This window comes from Aedes aegypti, chromosome 3 (assembly GCF_002204515.2).
Source record: "Aedes aegypti strain LVP_AGWG chromosome 3, AaegL5.0 Primary Assembly, whole genome shotgun sequence".
Lineage (NCBI taxonomy): Eukaryota > Metazoa > Arthropoda > Insecta > Diptera > Culicidae > Aedes > Aedes aegypti.
Window position 1 is genome coordinate 388,282,631 of NC_035109.1, and position 26,389 is coordinate 388,309,019.

Genomic DNA, 26,389 nt, shown 5'->3' on the forward strand with positions numbered 1-26,389 from the left:
CCGCGGGAGTATTAAATATTTATCATACCGATTAATTTTATCCCAGCTCGGAAATGTAATCATCGATGACCACCAGCAATTTACCTGGTTATCGCTACCATTCAGTGTTTTATTTTTCGCCTTTTTTGCGTTGGAAGTTTTAATTAGTTGAAGTTGTCAGCAATTTTAAATGTAATGCGGAATTCGGCTTCAATTGCTGTATTTAAAAATAACCCAAATAATTGAATCAACATCTCAATAGGTAAATCAGTCGCTTGCATTTTGATACTCGTAGTCTTGAAATTCTTCCCTTCATTCCTTCTTAAGATAAAATATAACATTGATTCACCTCTGCCAACGGCTAAAAGCTTTTATAATAAATAAAATCAAATCCCCCATGAAAGCCTTTTTTTATACGTTTTAACCTTAAATTATAAATAACACAGCCAGGTAATTAAGGATATTTCTTTCTTTCTTTTCATATGTGTATTATGAGGCGTTTATTGTTTTAAAATTATTCTGAACGGTTTATTCTGTTCATCGCGTCAATAACTACCATTTTCAGGAAAAGGATGAGCACGTGTAGGAGTTACAGCAATTTAGTTTAATGGCGTGGTTGGAAGATGAACGATTTTGTTACTGAAAATCAACTAATGACTATACATTGTTAACCATTTTTGGAATTATGAAAACTGCTTTGTCTAATTGATTCGATAGGATTCCTAAGAGTTAAAATGAGCTAAGAAGGACCAGCCTTCACCATGGATCGATTCAAGTCACCAATTCATATACTAATGTAACGATGCGATAAAATATGTATATTGATGTAAAACAAGAAGTTTAATTACTCTTCCCAAGAACAATTCGTTTTTTTTTACACAGAAATAGTTATTTGTCACTTCGGGAATCGAAAACTGAAAGTGTTAAAGTCATCTGATCATCATTCTTCACAGCACAGAATTTAACAAAAATATGCTATAAAATACGTTTATATGGATAGGAACCTGTCACAACGAAAGAAACAAATAATGAATGCCACCATTATAGTAAATATCAATGAACACTATGCTGTCGATGAAGAAAATCAATTTCCATTTGAACTTTCAAAACAGACTACGTACCACGTGATTAGTTTTGCTCCATTTTACATTAATCTACAATAAATCTACTACGGTGCAGCATCATACAAAAATCGGTTGCCACATATTGTTTTGTTCTTCCTAATTTACTTCCATTATATTTCTTTCATATAAAAACCATCGTAGAAACGAGCCTACTCTACTCCACCACCCCGCCGCACCCCTGTAATACTAGGTATCGGGTAGGGCTTGATGGTGGTTGAAACCAAGGAAGAACGCACGATTTTTGGCACAGTTGATGTCGTGCAGTTCGTGTTCGCAGGACATGGCCGGATCCGATTTGGTCATCGGAAAGATCACACTGAAGTCTCCGTCCTTTTCGTCGTCCATCGGCGTCTTGTGGATGCTATTACTGCTGTGATGATTACTTCCGTTGCTCCCATTCTGATGGTAATGTCGATGCCGATGATGATGCCTGTGCAAAGTCGTCTGATGATACGCGGTCGAGCTGGACGAGGTACTGCGGTAAAGGGCGTTGATGCTTCCTGTACTGTAAGTTCGCTCTGGGATACCACTCCAGTACCTCTCCGTACATTCGATATCCGGACGAGGTGTGTGGTTCGCCGAGCGGCAAATTGTGGCAGGAGGAGGACCCGGCGGAAGCGGCAGTGCTGTCAGGTGCTGATCGTACTCTAAGCTTATGCTACACTTTTCCTCCAGCGAGGTTTGGCTACTGGTGCACTGTGGGATTAGGGGAAGAAATGTCGTTGAGTTAAGTCTAGGCACAGTGGGAAAAATGGTCTCAAAACGGCATCACATTCATGCGTCTGATTGTGGTTCTTGAAAACTTCTTATTTACTTTCAAAATATCAAGGAATCGAATGGTGAATGATATTCACAGGAATCGTGGGATAGTACCCGTTTTGTCTCATTTTGCCCTAGAATTGCAATTCATCTGGAATAAACAACAGTCATAAATAATTATAAATACAGTTCCCATTCCATGCTCATTTAACCGGAATTCGTTCGTTTCATCGTAATCTTAGGACCATAACAGTTCGGTAAATTAAAATACAATTAAAACTTTACAGATTACGGTGAATTCTGATCGTAAATTGTATAAAATCCATACTTCGTTAACTTACTTCACCGAATTCTGCAGCTATTGACACTTCATCGAAACTGTGAAATAATTCAAGTTTATGGACTCTTTCCGTAACCGGGACCGGTTGAAGTGTTGTTCATTGTATTACACAGATTCTACGTCAGAAAAAAGAGTTACCCGAACAGCCAAAATCAGTTTTAAAAATTTTGCATTCATTAAATCAAACTTGTAGAGGGAATTGTAGTAAAACTTATTACCGACATCATTCGACATCGGGAAACATTGATTTGTTTGACCGTAATCAGTTACAACTGTTCATTATTCCAGGAAAATATAAAACATAATGCAGCCCACAGACGCTCAGGCGGTTTGACCAACGTTGACTTCGTCCCCAAGTTATTCAAACCGATTTATGTTGGTGCAATCGTTTGACCGACTGTCAAACTTCGTTGCAGCAACATTATATTTCTTCGCATGTTTTGAACGATCTTGGCAAGACTAGTGGATATGTGATTGTTATTTTTACGAGTTCTGTGGCTTTGGGGGGAATATTTCTACGATTCTCTATCGATACTCCTTACAACGAGCTGAACTTTTCAAATTTAAGTACAGTCACCCCACAGTTATGGATCAACCAAGGGTCATGGTGACGCTGTACACATCAAAATTATTTACCTGACACTGTAGAATAAAGTTGTTTTCGAGAATACATTTAAAAATCGCGATTATTTACCAAAAAGTGTCAATTTCAATAAAAATTCCAAACGATGTCCACCCCACAGATGTGGATCAGTGGGCGTTTTGGCGTTTATTTCGGAATCGTCTAATCTTTGATTCATAACTGTGGTAAGGGGTTCAGTACCCCACAGTTATGAATCAACGTTTGTTGAAATACGGTTGATATTTTATTTCCTACGGAGGGAAAAAATGTACTTAAACATAAAATGATTGATTGCGATGCTGTACAGATTTATGGTTCACGTAGGTAAAATGAGTTTTGCGAAATTGCACCTGATTTTGATGAGATATTACCGTTTTAATCCAACTCTGATCCATATCTGCGTGCTATCCATAACTGTGGGGTGACTGTACCAGAACAAATGACCATTGATGAGGAATTCCAGATATAATTAGCATGGTGTATTCCCGCAAAACTTGAAAATTATGAGCAGCCTCTGTCAGGGATTATTGTGAACAGTCATCGATATGGAAATTTTCAAAACATTCTATCCAGAATATTTTTCAGGTTTTCTCTAGTTATTCTACTTTGAAGTTTTTCTTGGGATTACAAGAAATTGCATCAGTATTTTTTCCTGGAATTCTTTCAGGAATTTTATCGATAGTTTCTCTATAAATTTATCAGATTTATTCAGAAATTCCTTTGAGAAAATCCCTCAGGCATACCATTAGGTATTCATCCAAAGATTCCTTCAAATGTTCCTCTACAAATAGTTCAGAATTCTACTGATTCCTTCAAAGATCAATTATCAAGTGAGGTGCTTACTCCAAGGATATTTCTATAACAATTTCATCAAACATTTCTTCGGCGATTCCTCTAGGAGTTAGTTCCAAGCACTCCATCACGCTTCACGCTAGGAATCACATCAAGAACTCTTCCGGAAACTTCTCCAAGGATTCCTAAAAAAAAATCAAGACTAAAATTCTTCCAGGTAGATCACCAATACTTTTTCCAGGGCTTCCAAGATTGCTCCTTAAATTTCCACCAGGAATTTCTTCAGCGATTTTTCTGGATTGTTCCGGTGATGTATCCATAAACTCCCCAAGGGATTTCTTCGGTAGTTCTTCTTATGCTTCTTTCAAGAATTCCACCAAAAAATCCTCATCATCACTTAAAAAAATCTTCTTTCAGAATTATCTTAATGCGATTCCATTAGGAATTCATTCAGAAATTCCGAAAGAGATTTTTCAAAGAATCCCTCCTAAGAATTGCTACCGGGATTTCATCAAAAATTCCACCCGGAATTTGCACCAGGAATTCGTCCTTTAAAAATTCCTCCAGTAATTGTTCTAGTAATTTGTCTTCACAGATTCCTCCGGAAAATCTTTCAGCAATAGGTCCAAACATTCCTCCAGGGATTTTTTCAGGAATTCCTGCATGAATTTCTACAAAAATTCTTTCTTACCTGCAGAGATTTACTCCAGGAACTCTTACAGTGATTCTACCCAGAATTTCTACAAGAATTAATCAAGGAATTCCTCCAAGTATTTCACCAAGAATTCTTCTAGGGATTCTACCAAAAATTCCTCCGAAAAACTCCTTCACGTATTCCACCAAGAATTCCTACAAGGCTTTCACCAGGAATTCCTTCAGAGATTTCCCTTACAATTTTTTGAGAGATTTTCCCAGGTCCGGGGTTTCTTTAAGTGAATCTTCAATAAATTCTTTTGTGAATTACTCCAGTGTTTTCTTAAAAGAATCTTCCTGGTATCTCTAAAGGAATTCTATGAGGCATTTGTCCTGGGACTTCTCGCAGTAGTCTTTCTAAGGAATCCACCAATAATAATAACCTTAGAAAATCCTGAAGAATCTCCTTCAAAAATTGCTTCAAAAGTTTCTCCAGTGATATATTTAGAAATTTCTCCAGAGAATTGTCTGGGAATTTTTTCAGTGATTTCTTCGGTTATTCCTCCAAAAAATTCTGAATAAACTGGTTCATGTATTTCATCAGATTTGTTTTTCGAAACAAATCTTCCATGTGTTACTTCAGGGATTCAACCTGAAGGCATTCAGAGAAATGCTTTGTTTAACCCTTTTTTTGTCTGTCCGGATTAGTTTCGTTTTCGACCCGAAAATTCAATCTGCTCTTAAAAATCAGTGTGTTGACCAAATTTAGTGCTGTTGGGCTTAAATGAAGGCTACACATGTCTAGTTTCAGAAACCCTCCCGGAGTTCCGGATTTGGTCACTGTAGCTACCAGGAACCTACTACATCTGAAAAAGCCCCATTAGAGACCCTTACTTTGACACTTGAAAGAATTTCTGTAGGAATTCAGAATATATGAAGGAACTCCTAATAGAATCCCTGGAACAGCTCTTGATAAAATCCTTAGAAGAACTTCTGAAGGAATCCCTAGATGAACTTCTCAAAGAATCCCTGTAGGAATTCCAGGTGGAATCTCTGAAGGAACTCCTGATGTAATCCCTTGAAAAACTTCTGATCTAATTCATCAAGGAACTCCTTATGGAATCCCTGGTGGATCCTAGTTGAATCCATATGGAAACTTCTGATGGAATCCGTAGAGGAACTATTGATAGATTCCCTAGAGGAATTCCAGGTAAATTAACTAAAGGGACTCATGGAATCTCTTGAAGAGCTCCTGATGGAATCCCCAGGAGAACTCCTGAAGTAATCCGTAGTATAACTTCTGATGTAATCCCAGGAAGTGTTCCAGGTGAAATCTCTGAAAAAAACTTCTGATGGTATCACTAGAAGTACTCCTAACGGAATACTTCTACAAAATTATGTAAAAAAAACCTGGAGGAATTCTAGTCATAATTCTTGAAGGAATTCCTTATAAAATCCCTAAAAAAAATCCTAATGCAATTTCTTGAAGAAATCCTCATATAATCTCTGGAAATGTTCCAGGTGGAATCTCTGAAGAAACTTTTGATGGATTCTCTAGGAGAGCTCCTGATGGAATCCGTTTAGGAACTCCTAAAGTCATTCTTGGATGAATTCCTAATAGGATGGAAACGTTGAAAGAACTTCTCATGAAAGTCTTAGAAGAAATCCTGATGGAATTCCTCGATGAACTCATGATATAATCTTTAGAGGAATTCCAGGTGGCATCTCTGAACGTACTCCTGACGGAATCTCTTGAGCAACTTCTGACGGAATCACCAGAAAAACTCCTGATGGAATTCCTAATGGAATCCTGGAAGGAAGAAACTCCTGAGAAAATCCCTGGAAGAATTCCAGATGGAATCTTTGAAGAGACTCCAGATGGAATACATAGAACAACTGTTTATTGAATTCCTAGAAGAACTCTTAATGGAATCCTTAAAGGAACTTAAGGAAAATCGCTAGAGGGACTCCTGGTATAATCTCTGGAGGAGTTCCAAGTGGAATATCTGAAGAAACTCCTGAAGAACTCCTGATGGAATCCCTAGAGGTACGCCTGAGAAAATCCCTAGAGGAACTCCTGATGGAATTCTTCGTGGAAATCATGCCAGAATCATTAGAAGTGTTCCCGATGGAGTTCTCGACGAGCTACTAAAGCAGTCCCTGTAAGAACTCCTGATGGAATTCTTTGTAGAAATCATGATAGAATCTGTAGAAGTACTTGTAGATTTCTGATAATAATAGTTTTATAAAGCTTAAATTACAACACATAGTTGGGTAAACAAACTTTACCTTGTAAGTGGAGAGTTTGTAGAAACGCCGTACTTGAAGCATCTCCCTCCACACTCGCAGCGCGGGAATTGGCTAGTACGAGCTGAGTCAATTGAATTGTAACGAAGCTAGCGGCCGGACGTGCTGTTGTAATTAGAGGCAACACAGTGGAATTAAACAAGGAGGAGCAGCTCATTTCGGAACGAGGGTATTGTATAGATTGTACAGTACTCTCGATTGAATTTCCGAGAAACTACTAATGGAATCCATGTAGGAACTTTTGATAGAATCCCTGGAGTAACTTTCGATGGAGTTTCTGGTGTAATCTCTGTAGGAAGTAGAATCCTTACAAGAACTGCTGATGAAAATTATTTTATTCTCCTGATGGAATCGCTGTAAGAACTACTAGAGCATTCCCTAAACGAAATCCTGATGGATTTTCTTGAGGAACTCTTGGTGGGATCCCATGAAAAATTTCAGGTGCAGTTTTTGAACGAATTTTCAAAGGAGTGCTTACAGGAAGTCTCAGTAAGATCATTGGACAAAATCTTGATAAAATTTCTAATGGAACTCCTGGTGTAATCAAAGAAGGAACTACCGATAAAATCCATGAAGGAATTTTGGTAGAATTCCCAAAGTAGTTCCTGGTGAAATTTCTGTCCTGATGGAATCCTTGTAGGAATTCAGTCTGAGCGTCTGGGGGCTGCATTTGGTTTTTACAGTCACCGAGACGGTTTGAAATGTGGACCATGATATTCTTCGCTTAAAAAAATAAGTCTTCTGTCATGATCAGTTGTGAATACGTTCAATATACAAAAAAAATCAAATGCTTATGGCTAAATGTGGCGAAACGTACTCTTCTAGTGACTTTATACGATAACTTAGATCAGGGCTTTCCAACCGGTGATCGATTTTTAATGGGGGTCCACAAAGACATTAAGCATTAGTGTCGCTTTACTTGAGGGATCATTTACCTTGCTTGTTTTGCACGAGAGAATTACTTACGAGTTTCAAATTTTCGATATTTCAAATATTTTAAAATCTTTATTTTATTTTTGGTAAGATTTGTGATTAATCTTTGCAAAATTTGTAGCAATCTTTGGTTGATTTCTGTGAAGTTTTTTGACCGACATTTGACAAAGTTTGTGGAGAGTTTCTGATGAAATCTTACGTCCAACAATTGACTCCTAAGATTAAGGGACTTCTTTTAGTTTTAAATGTATTGCTTGTTGGATATATCATGTACCTACGAGCTTAGAAATCAAAAAAACGGTCCGGTTCGCAGAACTGAAATGCAGTTGCTTGTATTGGTGCCACATTTATCAAGAGTAAAAGTGGCGTCAGAATAGGCAATTGCTCTTCAGTTCTGCGACCCGGAACGTTTTCGAATTTCTCAGCCCGTACAGTTCCCAAAAAAGGAATTCATTTAAAGCTGTAGGACCAATGTTGCCTATGTTGTTGGCAAACAATTAAACGGAACACAGTTAATTTCTTGAAAAAGGCAAAATACATGTGTTTGAAACGTCGGATGTAAGCAGAGTTTCATTAAAGACTGAAAGCCATAACCTCGAACATCAACAATCACAGTCGTGTCTTCTAAATTGATTTAAAGATCATTCATTTTAAGGGGTCCGCGAGATGTTTGTAGAACTTCAAAAGGGTGCAGTTTCAAAAAGGTTGGCAAGAACTGACCTAGAAAATTCTATACATATGTATAGATATGAAAGATGTATTTATTTAGCGCAAAATGGGACAATAGGTTCCACATTATTCCAGCTTATTAAACTGTCACCATTCCAATCCTTGAAGTTTTTTCAGATGGAATATGAAGGATTCCGAGAACCGCATGAATTAGGTAGGGGCCGTTTTGTTTTGAGTTCCACTGTGTAATGTTTTATCCTGGGTATAGGTCTAATCTTTCCCCGATAGAAATGCCAAATAATGTGATCCTTACCTTTGATGTTAACATTTCTTTGCAGATTCTACGAAATCTGGCATTGAGGAGCCAGTAGAGAAAAGGATTCCAAAAGCTACTACTTAACGCTATCCATGTGACGCAGAAATCAATCGATGGCGGTATCTGCAACGATAGAAAGAAAAACGTCGAACCACTTTTGAGTCAACAATGTAAATGCATCGAAAGCAAACATTCAACGCTGTACATCTCGTAAAATGTGCGAAAGTGGCACATCAACACTTCAGACCGCTTGCAAAACCACTTTTGCTCAGTTCAACAAACTTTCAATTAACGTGTTATTGTAAGCGAAACCACTATGCGAGTTTTAAAACGGTTAAAAATGCACCCAAGTGTAAATATGCAAACGCGTTGTTCGTTTGAGAAAATGAATTCAAATTGATCCCTGAAGTGCGTTCTCGTTTCGCGGACGATGACTTTTGTAGCTGGCTATGTGTGAATAACAGCCACAAATTTATGCGTCGATTGAACTCTCCCGGCACCACTTACCTTTGATCCTGTGCATGTCGCCACAATCTCCTGTATCGTCCAGGGAGTAATAATTACTATAAAACCTAATGATATTGCCGCCATTGTGCGTGAAGTTGATCCATTCAGTCTCTGTTCGTGGTCTGCGAGCTGGAACGAGACAATGGATTACGGGAGGTTTTAAAAAGATTGCTCACGAAAGATGTATTATATTTAGTTTTGTATTTTAAATTAAGCATTTAATAAAACAAATGCAGATAGACATAGATTAGTTTCAAATACACATTACCTCTTATTTTGTTGATCAAATTGTGTATTTTTTTCTACCAAACAACAGTAAACGATTTTCATTTTATGATGTTTTTTTAAGCAATGACATAAAAATTGTTATAGAATGTCTCAATAGTGTTTAGAAAAAGAGTTGGCGACCGGAGATAGATAGCAACTGGGGTAAGCAATCCATTAGTTGTGGGTGTTCCTATAGCTGTTATACTGATTTCATTGAATTAGCCACAGAGCCAATCGACAAAATGGTTTGTAAGTACACAAAATAACTAAAAACATCGTTTAAATTGAATCAAATTTGATGAAATATCACCTGCTAAAAATTTCGTACCAATTTTCGAAAAATTGTGCCAATAGTTGCGGTAAAGTGCTCCTTTAATGGAGGATCCCATAAGAAAATAAAGGATACCGCAACTATAGGAACACACATGAAAAATATATTGCAACTTTAGGAACAGTATACCGATAGTGTGGGCATTATTTTTCGCTGCGTAACTGCAGTGCAATCATTTTTCTCGTTTAGTAAATGGTTGTTAATTCCCATTTCAACAATCATATGTACATTCAATGCACTTTTTGAATTTTAAGCGGTTAAAGGAAGTTGAATCATGGTCATTGCCTAAAAATATTGGAACGTTTACACTATGTCGCTCTTACGGAACAATTCAGCTTAACAAGCAACACACGCAAAAACAACTGTTCCCAAATATGCGCACATTCAGTTACGAATTCGGCAACAAGGTGATTCTCCACAAGGACTGCTCATTTTGTAAAGCGGACATCTTGTTTAGGCTATTTTTTGTTATTTTATTGTGGCTTTGTGCACTAGCAGTATGCTTGAAATAAGAAGATCAGGAACGTTTGCCTACTATTTCTCCAGTGTTGTGCCTTTGAAAACGCGAGTAGGGCCACAAGTCGACCATTGTGACGGCCATCTTTGAACTCCGAGATGTTTCACCTTAAATCGTTATCCATTTTCTGTGCAACGTTCAACTAGTATTCTACGATGTTATGAAAATATAAGATCTAACAAAATACTTCCAGTTAAAAAGCTCAATACTTCAATCAGGACGTACTTCAAACCAAAATTCATTTCAGTTCACTTTAAAATTAAAATATTTCTCTTTTAAAATTTCAAAAGGGTCAAGTACACGACACTGAAGACGGCCTTACAGTTGAGGTCAAAATACGCATATCTGTCAAATGATACAAACTATAGTGGAATTAAATGGTATAGAACTAAATTCGGGTTTTCATTTATATATGGGTATTCTACTAAACAGCTCGAAGATTAATTATCATGCGTGAAACTGTTTTTCATAATATTAAACATGTATTTTCGAATTGTTCATCCAATTTCTAATGACCATTGATTTAGATTACGTTCAATAATCGACCGTTCTTGACGTTCTATTTTCGTGTGAGATTGAAATATGTTGAGGGCTTTTTTATTACAAATACAGCATGCATAAGGTCAGAGCCGTAGCGTGGTGTCATGGCGCCCTTGGCAAACCGACATTTGAGCGCCCTTTGTTTGAAGCTCAAGTTTTTTTGTTTTTTAATATTTTAAGAATACATTATATTACCTTAACACTCAAAATTCTAGCACGACTTCTGTAATTGGATAAGCAAGAAGTCATACACAATATACCAAATTTTATTCTTGGAAGGACTGTCTGATAGCCCGGAAGTTATGAAATTTTCTAATACATTTCCTGTTATATGGCTAGACATGAATCTGCAGAAACCACTCTGAACTATTGAAATATCAGTATAGTGTATATTCCCAAAGAAATGCTTGTAGACAATTGCTGACCCGTATATTTTTGCTTAAGTTTCTTAACTTCTTGTCGAAGTTTTTTGAATGAATTCTATCAATACAAATGCAGAAAATTTTAAGAACATTCTCAGAGTGATAAAAGCCCATTTTTGGTAAGATATCCCCTTAAAAGCCCATTTTTGGTTAACTATCCATCTCTATAAAAATTACAACTTGGAAATAATTGGTAAATTTTATGATTATTCAATAAATGCTTTATTGAAATTTCTTTTTGGTTTTTAAACTTTAAACAAACTTATATCAGTGGGTGAAGACATTCTTTTGAAATGATGAAAATATTGCTCATATTACGAGAAAATAGTATTATGGCTTTTAATTTCTGTTCTCATTTCAATGTCAAAAAAATCTCTAATAACCTGGTTCGGAATGTTGTTAGAATTGTGCTGAATATTCGATTTGATTCTTGAATAAAATGCCATTCGACTCAGGGGGTCATGTGAGGACAACCTCCAAAACTGACAAGGTATCCGACTTAAAATGTTGTCAAAAACTCGCATGCTATTCTGTCAAAATCCCACATATAACTATGTGGAAATTTAAACCAAGATTTTGTAATGGACATCATGCTCTGGTTCGTGTGAGAATATGGGTTAATATTATGTGGAATTCTACTGCTTCAATCTGAATCAGCTCGGAATCCAATTATGGTCGAAATCTACCCCAATTACCGTTGAAAGGTACTTAACTGAAGATATAGTAGATTAACTGACCAAACTTTTTTATTTTAAGCTCTCTACTTGTGCACAAAATACTTACATTAGAATTTCACTGTTGTTCGTGACTTCTTTTGAATGATTTGTGCGTTTAAAGTTTTGATTCAATATTTCATGTGAGCAACATTTTTTCAAATTCTCATTTTTCACCATATTTTTTCTGATGCTACGTCTTAACTGGGACAGAGCCTGCCTGCAGAGCCAAATAAATGGTGGGTGTGACTCGTTCTGTGTGAGAGTAATAATTTATTGGAATGAGCAACAAATAGAGGTAAAACAATCGATTTAGAAAAGGTCTGCACTGGAATATTTTAGCAGAGAGTTATATTTCTACATGCAAAAAAAAACTTTACGTCATGTTCAATAAAACTAAACTAAGTGGTAATCTTATGAGCACTTCCACAGTTTTTAATGAAAGCTCTACTTGCCAATTGATCATTTTTGTATTTGAATTTGATATCGGGTGGCAAGCACGAGTATACTCTTTGCCCAGAAGAACCGAGGTTTACAACTAACAGCCCTCATAATAGCTGCGCGTTTTTAGCTATGACTATCTAGGGTCCCACAATTTGCATTGTTATGTTCAGGGTTTTTTTTTACCTGTCTCTTTGAAAAACGCCCTTACTAAATATGTCTCTTCTAAAATTATACAAAGTATTGTAAATGTCTCTTCCAAAATTATACATAGTCACACATTTTGGCGCCCCCTAAAGGCTGGCGCCCTTGGCGGGTGCCAACCTGGCCAATAGCACGCTACGGCACTGCATAAGGTGTCCACTTTGTAAAATGAACAGTCCTTACATTGAAGTTCATAAAATAAATAATCCAGCTCACAATGATTCATCAAATCACTATTGCTACTGTTGAGAAAAACTGTAGCAAACTCTATGCATCTCGCCTTAAAGATTTACTTATGTACTTTACTAATGACATGCAGAAATCATTGCCTGTGTTACGAAGCGGAATAATATTATTCAAAAGTAATCGTTTTTACAGCATTCCATAGAGCCAATTCGTATTTCATACAAGGCAATGTCTTTGAAAATTGGTCCAGCTGGTTGTGGGTTATCATCCCGCGATGGCTACAATACACTTCCGTTCCGAAGGAATGCTGTTCACGTTTTCATAGTCATCGACTTCTTGCGGAGAGTGGTTTGCGGCGGGGGAGCTTTACAAGAAAAGCCCACATTCCGGACAACAAGCAATAGCAGTCGATGAATAACGTACATTCCGTTCGCACCTGGAGCACTTAAATGGAACCGACAGGTACCGGGGTAATAGGAAATATGGAAAATTGTAAATTTATTCATGTAAGAAATCATCGTTTTCATGCTTTACTACGTTATGCCATTCTGGAACGGTGCCCAGCAGTTAGGCAGGAGAGGTTCGTTCAATTTTGCTCCTTCCCGGGGCATCCATTTCCTTCTGCAAATGACCACTTTTTATGGTTTGCCATCGAATTTCAAAGCACTAGATTTTGAATAACATATATTCGATGGTACCTACTTTCTGTTTCGCAGTCGGTGGTCTGGAGAGGATGTCGTAGTCAAATCTTTATGGCACCATTGCTGCTACGATCCTGCACAAAATATACTTGTACCCGAGCAGAAGAGGATTGCTGCAGAATACCAAACTAAGCTATTCCATTATAATCGTAAAACTTCACTGGTGTATTGGTCAGCTATTTAAGATTGCTTGAGATATTGCACTACTATTGAAAAATTTCACAACAGTATGAAGTTTCATCATGCATTTTTCAGGTATTGGAACACCTGACTCAATTATCAATTTTGTGTGTGTAGGATATTCATGAGATAACATTTGAGGTATTTTACCTCTTATACTATCTTTAAAACTTCATTCAGGGAATAAGCATTTGAAATTATCTGGTATCGGTACCTTAGTTCTGCAGCAATTTTCTTCTGCTCGGGTATCGTTCGTTATGTTAACATGGAAAATTTAACTTCACTTGGATCGCACTATGCTATATGACTTTCCGCTTGAATGAAAGCAGGTTTTCGAACGATTTCACTTTTTATCACTGTCTGGTCTGCTTCGTAGCCCACTGACGATTCTACGAATAATCGACTTTTGATGGCTGAAATTGTACTCTGCTAAATTCCCGGAAAACCGCCTTCAACGCTTACGCATTCACCCACTGAGTCACCCATCCTCGACCCACTTCCCAAAATGACAATAGGTATGCGGAGCTAAAAGTGTGAAAAAATAATCCTCTTTTTGTCCCTTTTTTGTCACCAAACACCAAGCACTTCTGCAATCTCGACGAGGATTTCAAGCCCTTCCCACTATCAGGCTTGGAAATGAATGCTGAATAATTTCCTGTTGTGAGCGGGAACAATACTTGGTTTGTCTTGTGGTTTCGTTGTATTGTACCACTTCTTTTTGGGGTCAATTACTTAATACGTCATGAACAATTTGAACGTTTCATCTCCATTATGGTCCATTATTCATCGTAAACGATTTGTGAAAATTGCCATGTTTTCATAAATTGCCTTTCTTCAGAATGTGGGACGTAATTTATGGATACTTTTCAATAGTTTTTTTTTTTGCTTTGCTATGACTTGCCACAGACTTCCTGAGAAAAAAAGTGCGTCACGAAAGTTGCGCTGTGAATGTTTATTACTCAAGAGGCAAGCGAAGAATAAGATGAATGGCCATTTGTCCGGCCTAAAATAACAACTTTGAATGTGAAAATTTTGGGTGCCGGTTAGTTGTGTCTTCTTCCCCCAACCCGTTTTGCGTAATCCGCAAATAGTTTTTTGTACATATGGTGCGTTTCTTGAGTTTCTGCATAAACTCAACCTAAAAACAAATCTCAAACTTGCGTATAAACCGTGCGTATGAACAATGAAAAAAGATTTTTTGCATGACTCATGTTATTGAAAGGGTTTCCCAATCAAGTTCCCAAAAGTCACATCACAATGTACGTAAAAAGATGTTTAATTATAAAAGTTGCATTACACCGTAGGGACGTTTCGATATTGCGAAGTATCGATATTTGATTCGATATGATTATCGAATCAAAGTATCGATACCACCGATATATTGATTCAAAATATCGATATATCGGAATATCATATGATATATTTCAATGAAGCAAAATTCCTTTATCCTAAAATTCGACAAACAAGATCTTGGAATACTCAAGATTGTTGCTGTTTTGACCGACATTAACATAACATCTTCTGTTAACGTGACAACTCGAACTGCATTTTAAATACACACACTTAATTTGGAATGCAGATTCTCGGCTAATTTTAACCAAGATTCGCACAGCCGAGTAGTCGACAAACAAATTTGCTGAGATCCCTGGAAATAGAAGCCGAGTATCACCCTACAATTATTTTTCACTAAGAGCATGTAGAGGTCTCTGAATCCCTCGTACAGCCAATCAGAGAATATCAGATCGTTAGAAAATTTAATGTAACCAGATTTTGCGTAACAATCAGGCGAGTTTTCTGGTGGGTGTAAATATGTATCCAGCCAATTATCTTTTCTTATCCCTCAGCTTTGACAAGAACATGGCCAACACAATTCCCGACTGCTAAAAAACTCTGAAACAGCGGTCTAGGGATGTACCAGCTACGAATGTTTAATGCTTATGCTAGTGTTAATGCTAAGACTCTACAATTGTTTTCCATATATAGGTTATCGATATATCGGAAGGAAATATCGATATCACCGATATATTGAATAGTAAATATCGATACCAAAATATCGAATATCGAAAGCAAAACATCGATATTCCGATATATCGGAAGTATCGGAACGTCCCTAAACACCTGCACTACCTGGTGGATGAAATCGTTTGATTGACGAACTTTCTCACATAAGACACGTTACTTTTTTAGTTCATTCGTACTTTTAATTCCGTCCCGTATACGAGTACAATGTAAATCGAATCAATCGGATGCAGCTGGTTCGTTATCATAAATTAAGTTGTATACTGTAACAGATTAGTTCGCAATAAAATCTATGCACTCGCATTGTGTTCCATTTTCATAAATAAAATATGCACGCATATCGCCTCTAATTTTGTACGTATATGGCCTTTTAACGACATCTTATATGTAAACTTTGCAAAGCCTCGCATAACGTAATAGGTGATTTTGGTTCAGTTATCTGGGAAAGAATCACTATCATTCATTCTACCAGCATCACACTGGACAGAATCGAAAAAACGCGAAACCTGTAGTTTTTTGGAATGGAAGGATAGGCGTTTGGTTTGGCAGTTTAGGTGTATTGTTTTTTCGGCAAATATGATCGTTATTTTATGCTGATAATAATAATAATTTATTATGTCAAATGGAAATTTAGGCATATGATTTCTTCGGTAAAGACGATCATTATTTTAAGTTGGAAACAATCACTAAAGATGTCAACTTTCCAAAGCCTACTATTTTTTGAAAAACTGAAAAATTTGAACAAAGAAATTTGTTTAAAACCACTGTATAAGTTTGGCTTGTATTTTTTCAGTTTATATACTATTTATTGCCTATGACTACGCCATTTATTGGCTGTTTGTTTGTTTGATTTATTCAAGAAAGTTTCAATAAAGGAACAAGGGGAATTCCGTACAGGCTATTTTTTAGATCAGTCCTGTTCGGGCAGGCGTTTTCATCGCTATTCACTTACAATGAGCTAGGACACTATTTTTAATTTTTGTCTTGTATGATATTTAATATATTTTTAATGTGATCTGGAAGCATGCTAATCTATAAACAGGTTCAAATTTTGTCGAAATTGCTTTACACATTGCTAGTATATTTGCTATTCACATAAAAGACTTACTTACTTATTTGGCTTTACATCAATTATCTTGATAAAGCCTCGCCAACAATATTTCGCCAATTCCCTCGGTTCATGGCCGCTTCTCTCCATCCTCGACTCCCAAGTAGCAAAGTTAATTTTATGCTATTCTTGAAGTATTCTCTTACACCAATTCTATAAAACTAGAAATAAAACCAGTAATTCTACAAACCTACGCTAACCCAATGATAAACCTCTCATAAGTCTAAAGTGGCCCACACTAGAGACGGTGTTGGAGACCAACTGTCAAGTATCTCTTAAAACTTGTAATCATCACTTATGACAATCCTCAACACATCAATAAACCTTCCACAAGTAGTTCACAAGACAAGTTAAACTCACAATATGTTTATCATGTTGGTTTGGCTAACGAATTTATGAATACTTCTTAATAAAATTATCAATCAATAAGAATCACAATCCAAAATAAAACATTTATGATGATAACTTTCCGCTTTTTTTTCGATACCTACCTATGTTTCGGTTGTCACGCTTATTACATCGTGAATATCATGCATGAAACACCCGAAATGCACTATGCGCCTCGACAATATTGCATTTTCAGAAAAACAATTTCATCAATTTGGTGCCCGAAAATGTTGAACAATCCAGCATACATGGATTCTCCCATCATGGCTCCCTTGCCAAAGCATAGATAATTACAATCATGGCGGTAGTTTTACTCAACACCATCATAGAACCATGATAAATTTTGCTGAACTCGGGCAGGCGTAACAAATATCACTTGAGAGTTCTTAGGCTTAAGGCGATCTTGATGAAGACAAACTAATCTTCTTGAAGAACGTGATAAGATTCGATCGTTTTATTCAAGAGGAGCACATTTTGACGTTTGTTTATTTACACTTTAAGTTTTTGGAGAAAAACGTTCATGCTAGATTTTGTTACGGCATGAAATTTAAAGCTACAAAACGACTAAAGGTAAGTATTACCAGCTGTGGATAACTTCTTAATAAGGCTCAGATGTTGAGCAGGGAAAGCAAACATTTAACAACATTCAGAAGTCCACCTTGCCAGGAGGTGTCCAGTGGTCCAGTTCCGCTCCTATATCATGGCCAAGGGGAGGAACACCACTGGAACTGGTTATTTGCGTTATTAGTAAGTTGTGCGCCGTGAGTTCAACAACGACTTCCGTGAAGAACAGATCGAAAATCCACGCAAGGATTCATAATACAACAATCAATAATGTACATATTAGTGCGTTGATTGATGGGGGAGAAATTTATGATGTTCTCGGCCAAGAGTTCTTACTCTCGCTCGATCGCGTTCTTACAGATAAGTACGAGAGTTTCATAAAACTGTTGCCAAGGTCACATGTTCTTTTTGAAAATGAAGTTTTATGTGATGCATCCGAAGTGTTCTTGAAGAAGTATTTAAAACCAAAAACGGTTCAAGATCATTTCTACTGGGTGAAAATCACTATAAAACCTAGAATAATATGCAAATCAACGATAAAACTATCATAAAAATAAATAAAGCCAGTTAGAATCTAAATTGTTACTTGGGCTGTGACCCACGCTCTCCAGGTCCTGGTGTACCTGATCAATCCACCTAGCTCGCTGCGCCCCACGCCTTCTTGTTCCGACCGGATTCGTGGCGAACACCATCTTTACAGGGTTGTTGTCCGGCATTCTTGCAACATGCCCTGCCCAGCGTATCCTTCCAGCTTTAGCTACCTTCACGATATTGGGTTCGCCGTAGAGTTGAGCGAGCTCGTGGTTCATCCTTCGGCGCCACACGCCGTTCTCCTGCACGCCGCCGAAGATCGTCCTTAGCACTCGGCGTTCGAAAACCCCAAGAGCTTGCAAGTCCTCCTCGAGCATAGTCCACGCCTCATGCCCATAGAGGACTACCGGTCTTATGAGCGTTTTGTACATCGTGCATTTGGTGCGGGGGTGAATCTTTCTTGACCGCAGTTTCTTGTGGAGCCCATAGTAGGCACGACTTCCGCTGATGATGCGCCTTCGTATTTCCCGACTAACATTGTTGTCAGCCGTCAACAAGGATCCGAGGTAGACGAACTCGTCCACCACCTCGAAGGTATCCCCGTCTATCGTAACACTGCGTCCTAGGCGGGTCCTGTCGCGCTCAGTTCCGCCAACCAGCATGTACTTTGTTTTCGACGCATTCACCATTAGCCCGACTCTTGTTGCTTCGCGTTTCAGGCGGGTGAACAAATCTGCCACCGTTTCAAATTTTCTCCCAATAATATCCATGTCGTCCGCGAAGCAAACAAATTGTCCGGATCTCGTGAAAATCGTGCCTCGACTGTTAAGTCCGGCTCTCCGCATGACACCTTCAAGCGCAATATTGAACAACAGGCACGAAAGTCCATCGCCCTGTCGTAGTCCCCGCCGAGACTCGAACGAACTGGAGTGTTCGCCCGAGATCTTCACGCAGTTTTGCACACCGTCCATCGTTGCTCTGATCAATCTTGTGAGCTTCCCGGGAAAGCTGTTCTCGTCCATGATTTTCCATAGCTCTATGCGGTCGATACTATCGTATGCCGCCTTGAAATCGATGAACAAATGGTGCGTAGGGACCTGGTACTCACGGCATTTCTGGAGGATTTGCCGCACGGAAAAGATCTGGTCCGTTGTCGAGCGGCCGTCGATGAAACCTGCTTGATAACTTCCCACGAACTCGTTTGCTATAGGTGATAGACGACGGAAGAGAATCTGGGATAGCACTTTATAGGCGGCGTTTAGGATGGTGATTGCACGATAATTTTCACACTCCAGTTTGTCGCCCTTTTTGTAGATAGGGCATATAACGCCTTGCTTCCACTCCTCCGGTAGCTGTTCCGTTTCCCAGATTCTGACTATCAGCCGATGCAGACAAGCGGCCAACCTGTCCGGGCCCATCTTGATGAGTTCGGCTCCGATACCATCCTTGCCAGCGGCTTTGTTGTTCTTGAGCTGTTGAATGGCATCCTTAACTTCCCCCATCGTGGGAGCTGGTTGATTTCCGCTATCCGCTGTGCTGACGTAGCCATCGCCTTCGCTGTCCTGACCTTCTGTGCCTGTGTTCTCTGCGCCATTCAGGTGTTCATCGTAGTGCTGCTTCCACCTTTCGATCACCTCGCGTCCGTCCGTCAAGATGCTCCCATCCTTATCCCGGCACATCTCAGCTCGCGGCACGAAGCCTTTGCGGGATGTGTTGAGCTTCTGATAGAACTTCTGCGTTTCTTGAGAACGGTACAGCAATTCCATCTCTTGGCATTCCACCTCTTCCAGGCGGCGCTTTTTGTCCCGGAATAGGCGGGTTTGCTGTTTCCGCTTCAGTCTGTATCGTTCCACGTTTTGCCGCGTACCATGCTGCAGCATTGCAGCCCGCGCTGCATTCTTCTCCTCTAAAACCTCTTGGTACTCCTCGTCGAACCAATCGTTTCTTGAGCTCCGTTCCACATATCCGACAACGCTTTCGGCAGCGTCGTTAATGGCTGCTTTGACTGTCCTCCAGCAGTCCTCAAGAGGGGCCCTATCGAGCTCGCCCTCATCCGGCAACGCTGCCTCAAGATGCTGCGCGTACGCATTGGCGACATCCGGTTGTTTCAGCCGCACGAGATTGTACCGGGGCGGGCGTCGGTACCGTACATTGTTGATGACGGATAGTTTTGGGCGCAGTTTCACCATCACCAGGTAGTGGTCGGAGTCAATGTTGGCGCCACGATAGGTTCTGACGTCGGTTATGTCGGAGAAGTGCCGTCCATCGATCAAAACGTGGTCGATTTGCGATTCTGTCTGCTGGGGTGATCTCCAGGTGTACCGATACGGGAGGCTGTGCTGGAAATAGGTGCTACGAATGGCCATGTTCTTGGAGGCGGCAAAATCTATCAGTCGTAGGCCGTTCTCGTTCGTCAGCCGGTGGGCGCTGAACTTTCCAATCGTCGGTCTGAACTCCTCCTCCTGGCCAACCTGAGCATTCAAATCTCCTATGATGATCTTGACGTCGTGGCTTGGGAAGCGGTCGTACTCGCGTTCGAGCTGCGCGTAAAATGCGTCCTTGTCATCATCAGTGCTTCCGGAGTGTGGGCTATGCACGTTGATTATGCTGAAGTTAAAGAATCGGCCTTTGATTCTTAACTTGCACATTCGTTCATTGATCGGCCACCACCCGATCACGCGCCTTTGCATATCACCCATCACTATAAAAGCTGTTCCCAGCTCGCGTGTGTTGCCGCAGCTCTGGTAGATGGTATGATTACCTCTAAACGTTCGCACCAATGCTCCTGTCCAGCACACCTCCTGCAGCGCTACGATGTCGAAACCGCGGGTCTTCAGTACATCGGAGAGTATGCGAGTACTTCCAATGAAGTTGAGAGATTTGCAGTTCCACGTACCGAGTTTCCAATCGCTAGTCCATTTTCGTCGCTGTGGTCTTTGCCGATTGTTCCGGTCCGTATTCTCTCGTTGACGTTCCTGTGCTGATGTGTTTTTACGGCTGGCTCGCAGGGCCAGACACCAACCCCCTAGATTTCCGGAGGACCATTCCCCCTAAATGTTCGGAGGGCCATAGTGCGCAGTTTAGCTTAGAGTCCTTCTCTGGCACTCGGACGATGATCAGCCGCCCCTGACATGGGGAACAGACGCTGTTGTGAGCCGCTCCTAACGTGGAGTACAGACGCTCCAGGTTTGCAAAAGCAAACCCCCCCTTCCCTGTCAGCATACGACCAAAGTTCCCACCGGGGGTTGGTTACCCGATCTTCCCCAAGGTTACTCGTACCCCGGCCAGTACCACGAGGAGGTAGGGATAGGAGTTGCTGGGCAAGAGGCTAAGGACCGCACAAAGGGGTCTATTTTATTCCTGCAGGTACGCGAGGTACCAATGGTACGCCATGCCCAGCCATTTACCGCGCCATTAATGTTAAATTTATTATGTCACACCTTGTACAGCTTTTCCCCATGTTGGACAGTTATTCCTATCGCGTTCATGAAGTGTTCATGACATACAGGATAACAGCCAATGATTCTAAAACGCAAACTAATGGCAATGATTAAGATGCATTCACTCTAACCAAAGAGAAATTTCTATTCGACCGAAAAGGTTTGAAATAATGAGTCTGGTGCTTAGGGCGTTTTTGCGAATAGCAAATATACAAGCAATGTAAAAAGCAAATAGTTAAGTACATTAAGCAACCTTAAACAGCAAGAATGCTTTCTTGATTATGACGATCCTTGCACTAAAACATCATCCCACGAAGGAAGCATCCAACGACAGTGAACTTTTTATTTTGGCTTTGTGCACTACCAGAGAGCTTAAAATAAAAAGATTGGGAACGTTGCCTACTATTTCTCCAGTTTCGTGCCTTTGGAAACGTGAGTAGGGTTACAAGTCAGCCATTATGACGGCAATCTTCGTATTCAGAGATTTTTCACCTTAGGTAATTAGCGGTATTTTGGAGCTTGAGACAAAAAAAAAGTTTCCCGCTGTCAGGGTTCTGAGTTTTTGTATCACTGATGCCAAATCTACATATTTTTTTTTAATTCCACTCTGGGGATAATTTATTTTTCACTCCATTATATTTTTGCTCACCTTTCTCCCGAGAATTACCACTATGCGAATAAACTAAAATTGATGCCGGCTACAGGATTCGAACCTAGAACAAAAAACAACCGCGATGCGTGCACGGTAACCATGCTACCTCATTAACTTGACGAAAGCATTGGTTAATGTGGTGCATAAAAGCAACTGCTCCTCATGGCGATGAATACTTGAAAAAGTTCTCCACACGCTAAGCCTGCTCAACGCAGCCCATGTGTAAAAACTACACAGAATGAGGCAACCAATGCAGGACTCTCTGACTGAGTGAAAATTCTGTGTAAGTCGCACTCATGCTGTGTGTAGCCGATGTGTTGGCCTTCGGCTGTGCGGGGATCGATGGAAATGGAACTGTCAATCTCTCCCGCGCGGCAGCAAACAGTTAGCCGTTGGTAAGATGGGGAGTTTTCTGTGATTTTTCAGGCGAAAAGCCGGAAGATGGTCGCAAATGTGGAAGTTTTTTCCCCATTTGCTTCCGCTTCGGCTATTCGAATGAAAAAATCTCTGAAAACTTGAAAATTTGAATGTTTTTTTAATGTTTTCAGAAGCAAAACAAAAATGGAAGCGAATTCCGCATTCCAAGCGTTCCTCCTCTGTGCGCATTTCACTCATTCGGTTTGTTTACCACCGTTTGCTCAAAACTGTGTACAGCCCCCTTTGCACAGAATCTGTGCTGCATGAAGAGAGGCTGATTTTGTGTACTCGGCACTCATTTCTGAGCGTGGCAAGTTTAGCGTGTATACTTTGCAATTGGGTTAGATGGACAAATCGAATTCTAATTTTCGAAAGCCTTTTTCAGCTCAGATCTTTAAATTATCGCTTCATTATTGTGTTTTATTCTATTTGACCGATAAAAACACCATGCCAAAGTAAACTACGTAAAAAAAGGACACCGTGATTTGCAATTTAGCTAGCTGCACAGACTGTAACTTAACTTTAGGCAACGGACAAGCATGCTCCAGTGCAACAGCCGAGAAACATTCCTGACGAAATGTTTCAATGGCTGAAGCGGGAATCGAACCTACACCCCATGACTCGTTTTAGTGACGACACTAACCGCACGGCCACGAGCCCCACTGTCTAAACAATGATTCATTCTATCAAATAATAGTAGTTTATGGAACAAGATTTTTACAGCACGAGTAGTAAGTTTATTAAACGAGGCTTGCCAAGTAGGATAATTACGACGAGTGCTGTAAAAATTGAGTTCTTCAACGAGTTACGTATAACATTTTTTGCAATTTCGTAGAACTTGAGGCTATCAGAAATTATATCGAAATGCATTCACTATCATTTAACAATTTCTGAAAAATTGTTGTGTGATGATTTATTACGCAACTCAAAACAGTTGCGTAGTGAAAAAGTGTTGCGTAATGAATCATTACAGCATTGGCTTCAGTTGCGTAATGAATATTTCCGAAGTGCATACTTCAGTGCATCGTTTCATGACAGATTGTCGTGAAGAAAAACAGCCTATTACGATGGGAAATTGCCGCTCTTTGCGAATCCGATGCATTTCAGTTGAAATTTGTGGCCCTATTCAAATGCACTTTATTCGTGTTTTAGTTATTCAATCCAAATTAATCAAACCATTCAATAACAGAACATTTATATGCCATTCAAATTGTCCGACAAAGTGCTGCCTATCGTAGTTAGGACATCCATATATTATGACAATTCTGCATAACCACACTCTGATTTCATGCTGTCACGAAACAGAAAAAAAACGCGTCTGCTCATGGTGTTCGAGCTTTTGACAACAGCAACAGTCCTATCACCACAACCCACTTGAATAGTGAAAAGCCGTGGCGTGGGGGATGTCCGGTGAGTGATTTGCGATTGTGAATAATTTCATGAAACATTATTCCTACAGGGTAGGTAATTTTTTACCAGTTATTATTCGGTTTGCTTTCTGCTTCTCGCCAACCAAGGGTTCGTTTTGCCACTTGCAGACAAGTGCTGTACGGTTTCTGTGATTGAGTAACGTTTGATGTTTATTTTTTTCCCAAAAAATAGATGGCCAGACATGAGCAAATAACTTTGCTGGTTTGTCTAGATTCTTTTGCAATGAATCAATCACTTGTAGCCTCGTCTGTAGCATTTATCATTTTGATTAAGGGCCAATTTCTTCACCTTCGCTTAAGCCGTAAACCACGTTTACCCATATGGTCAAACAAGGTTTAATGCCTAAGCGGTGGTGAAAAAACCGCTTATAAGAAACATTTTGTTCAAAGTATAGGAAAAAAGTTCAAATTTGGTTTGATATTACATAATATGTTTCAAACCCCCTTATTATAATATTATTTTTGTCATTCAGTTCGAAAACAAAAATCTAAAGTTTCTTACTACAGTCAACTTTCCACATTTCGATGTTCTCGAGAGGGGGAGATGGGGAGAGACATGTCGATGATTTTTTCGGTTCCCTTATTCTGCATACATTTTCACTTTTCATATCTCGATATCTTCCTTATCTCGATATCTCCCTATTTCGATGTGATTTTCATTCCCGACCTTCTCTCCGTATGTCGATACTTCCGTTATCAAAGGCTACTAGACTAGATATTAGGAACTCAAAACAGTTTGCGGAGTGATTTTTAATCTAGTATTCATTAAACATTTGTTCTATGTCTCGGTCTCTCCCTATCTCGATGGTCAAATAAAACGTAACGCAATTTTCATGTTTTTACTTTGCAAATGTTAAAAAACTTTGCAATCCATTTTGTCCCATTAGTTTCGACTTGGCTCGGTGTACCTTAATTTCTATTTGAATTCTTGCTATAACTCAAATCACTTTTCAAAAGCATATATTAAAAAATATACCGTGATGTGCTCTAATTCCAGTTCTTCCTATTGATAGAGATTTATACCAATCACACAATTTCATAATGATTAAGGACACTTTACGTTACTATCTCTGGTAGAGGCAAATCTGTAGACACTAGTGTACAGCGCTGGACGGAGTAGTTTACGGATCTTTTTTTTTTTTTCATACAAATTGGTCAAGTTTTGAAGCTTGTCTTGTCATTTGTGGAGCAAATGGAACCCATTCCCATCAGTATGTCAATCATTTCAATAATATGATAAAGGGCAACTTCACCGGTGGTCCAAATCACTAGTTTAGACTATGTTTAAAATTGGAGCTTGCACCGATTTTGCAAATGATATTCCATTTTAATTTTATACCAGTTTTCTGGTCTATTTTTTTTTGGAACAGGCTTATTGCCTGGTTCATTTTTGGTCGAATGTGGACCAAGATTTTAGTTGTTCCAAATCTAGTTTGACATACGTTTGTTTACCAGTTTGTATTTTTCTCCCTGAGCTTGCTAGTCTAGGAAGTGAAGGTGTAAAAGTTAATGGTGATTCAAGAAAGGTGACTATCATCAGGCTATTTCTCCGGAATCCTTTAGGAATTATTGCAGGAATTTGACCGAGGATTTTACCACGAATTTCTTTGGGAATATATCTGAAGATTCCTCAACGAAGTTTTTCTACATAAATTTCCAGGAGCTCTTCCAGGAATTCCACCAAAGTTTCTCCGACGTGTCTAGGAGGATTTCCTCCAGGGATTCGTCCGGGGATTTCCTTCAAGAATTCCTGATGAGATTTGGTGCAGGAATCGCTTGGAGGATTTCGTCCAGGAATCTCTCTCGGAAATTCTACAGGCTCCGTGGATTTCATCCAGATATTGCTTAGGGGATTTCCTCCAGAAAATCTTTTCAGAATATCCACCAAAGAATATTCCTCAAAGAATTCCTCCGGAGATTTCGTCCAGAAATTTCTTTAGAGGTTTCCTCCGGGGGTTTAATTATGAAATTCCTCTAGGCATTTTATCCAGAAATTCCTTCAGCGATATTTTCAGAGAATTTATCCGGCAATTACCTTCATGAATTCTCCCAGGGATTTACTCCAGGAATTCTTCCTGGGAATTTGCTCTAAGAGTTCCTCCGGAGATTCTCTCCAGAAATTTCTCTGGAGATTTTTTTTCCAAGAATTTCTCCGCGGACTCAAAAACTCCTCCGGGGAGGAGTCCAAAGATCCAAGGTATCCAAGAATTCTTCAGGGAATTTCCCATAATTCTTCCGGTTATCACCTTCAAAAATTCTTTCAGGGATTTGTTCCTAAAACTCTTCCGGAGATTTTTTCCAAGAATCTTTCACGAACTCCTCCCGGGGATTTCCAAAAGAAATTCCTGCGGAGATTAC

General features: G+C 39.3%; 1 protein-coding gene across 1 annotated transcript in view; it reads right to left on the minus strand.

Annotated features, from left to right (window-relative positions):
- Nucleotides 1-776: 776 nt before the first annotated feature.
- The window catches only part of LOC5563693 (5-hydroxytryptamine receptor 1D), a 259,447-nt gene continuing 233,834 nt past the window's right edge, over nt 777-26,389 (minus strand). Inside the window, exons 6-8 of the mRNA XM_001647910.3 lie at nt 8,982-9,110; nt 8,472-8,597; nt 777-1,799 (exon numbers count right to left, since the gene is read on the minus strand). Of these exons, the coding sequence (XP_001647960.3) occupies nt 1,290-1,799; nt 8,472-8,597; nt 8,982-9,110 (765 nt within the window). The 3' untranslated portion in view covers nt 777-1,289. The remainder of the gene's footprint in view (nt 1,800-8,471; nt 8,598-8,981; nt 9,111-26,389) is intronic.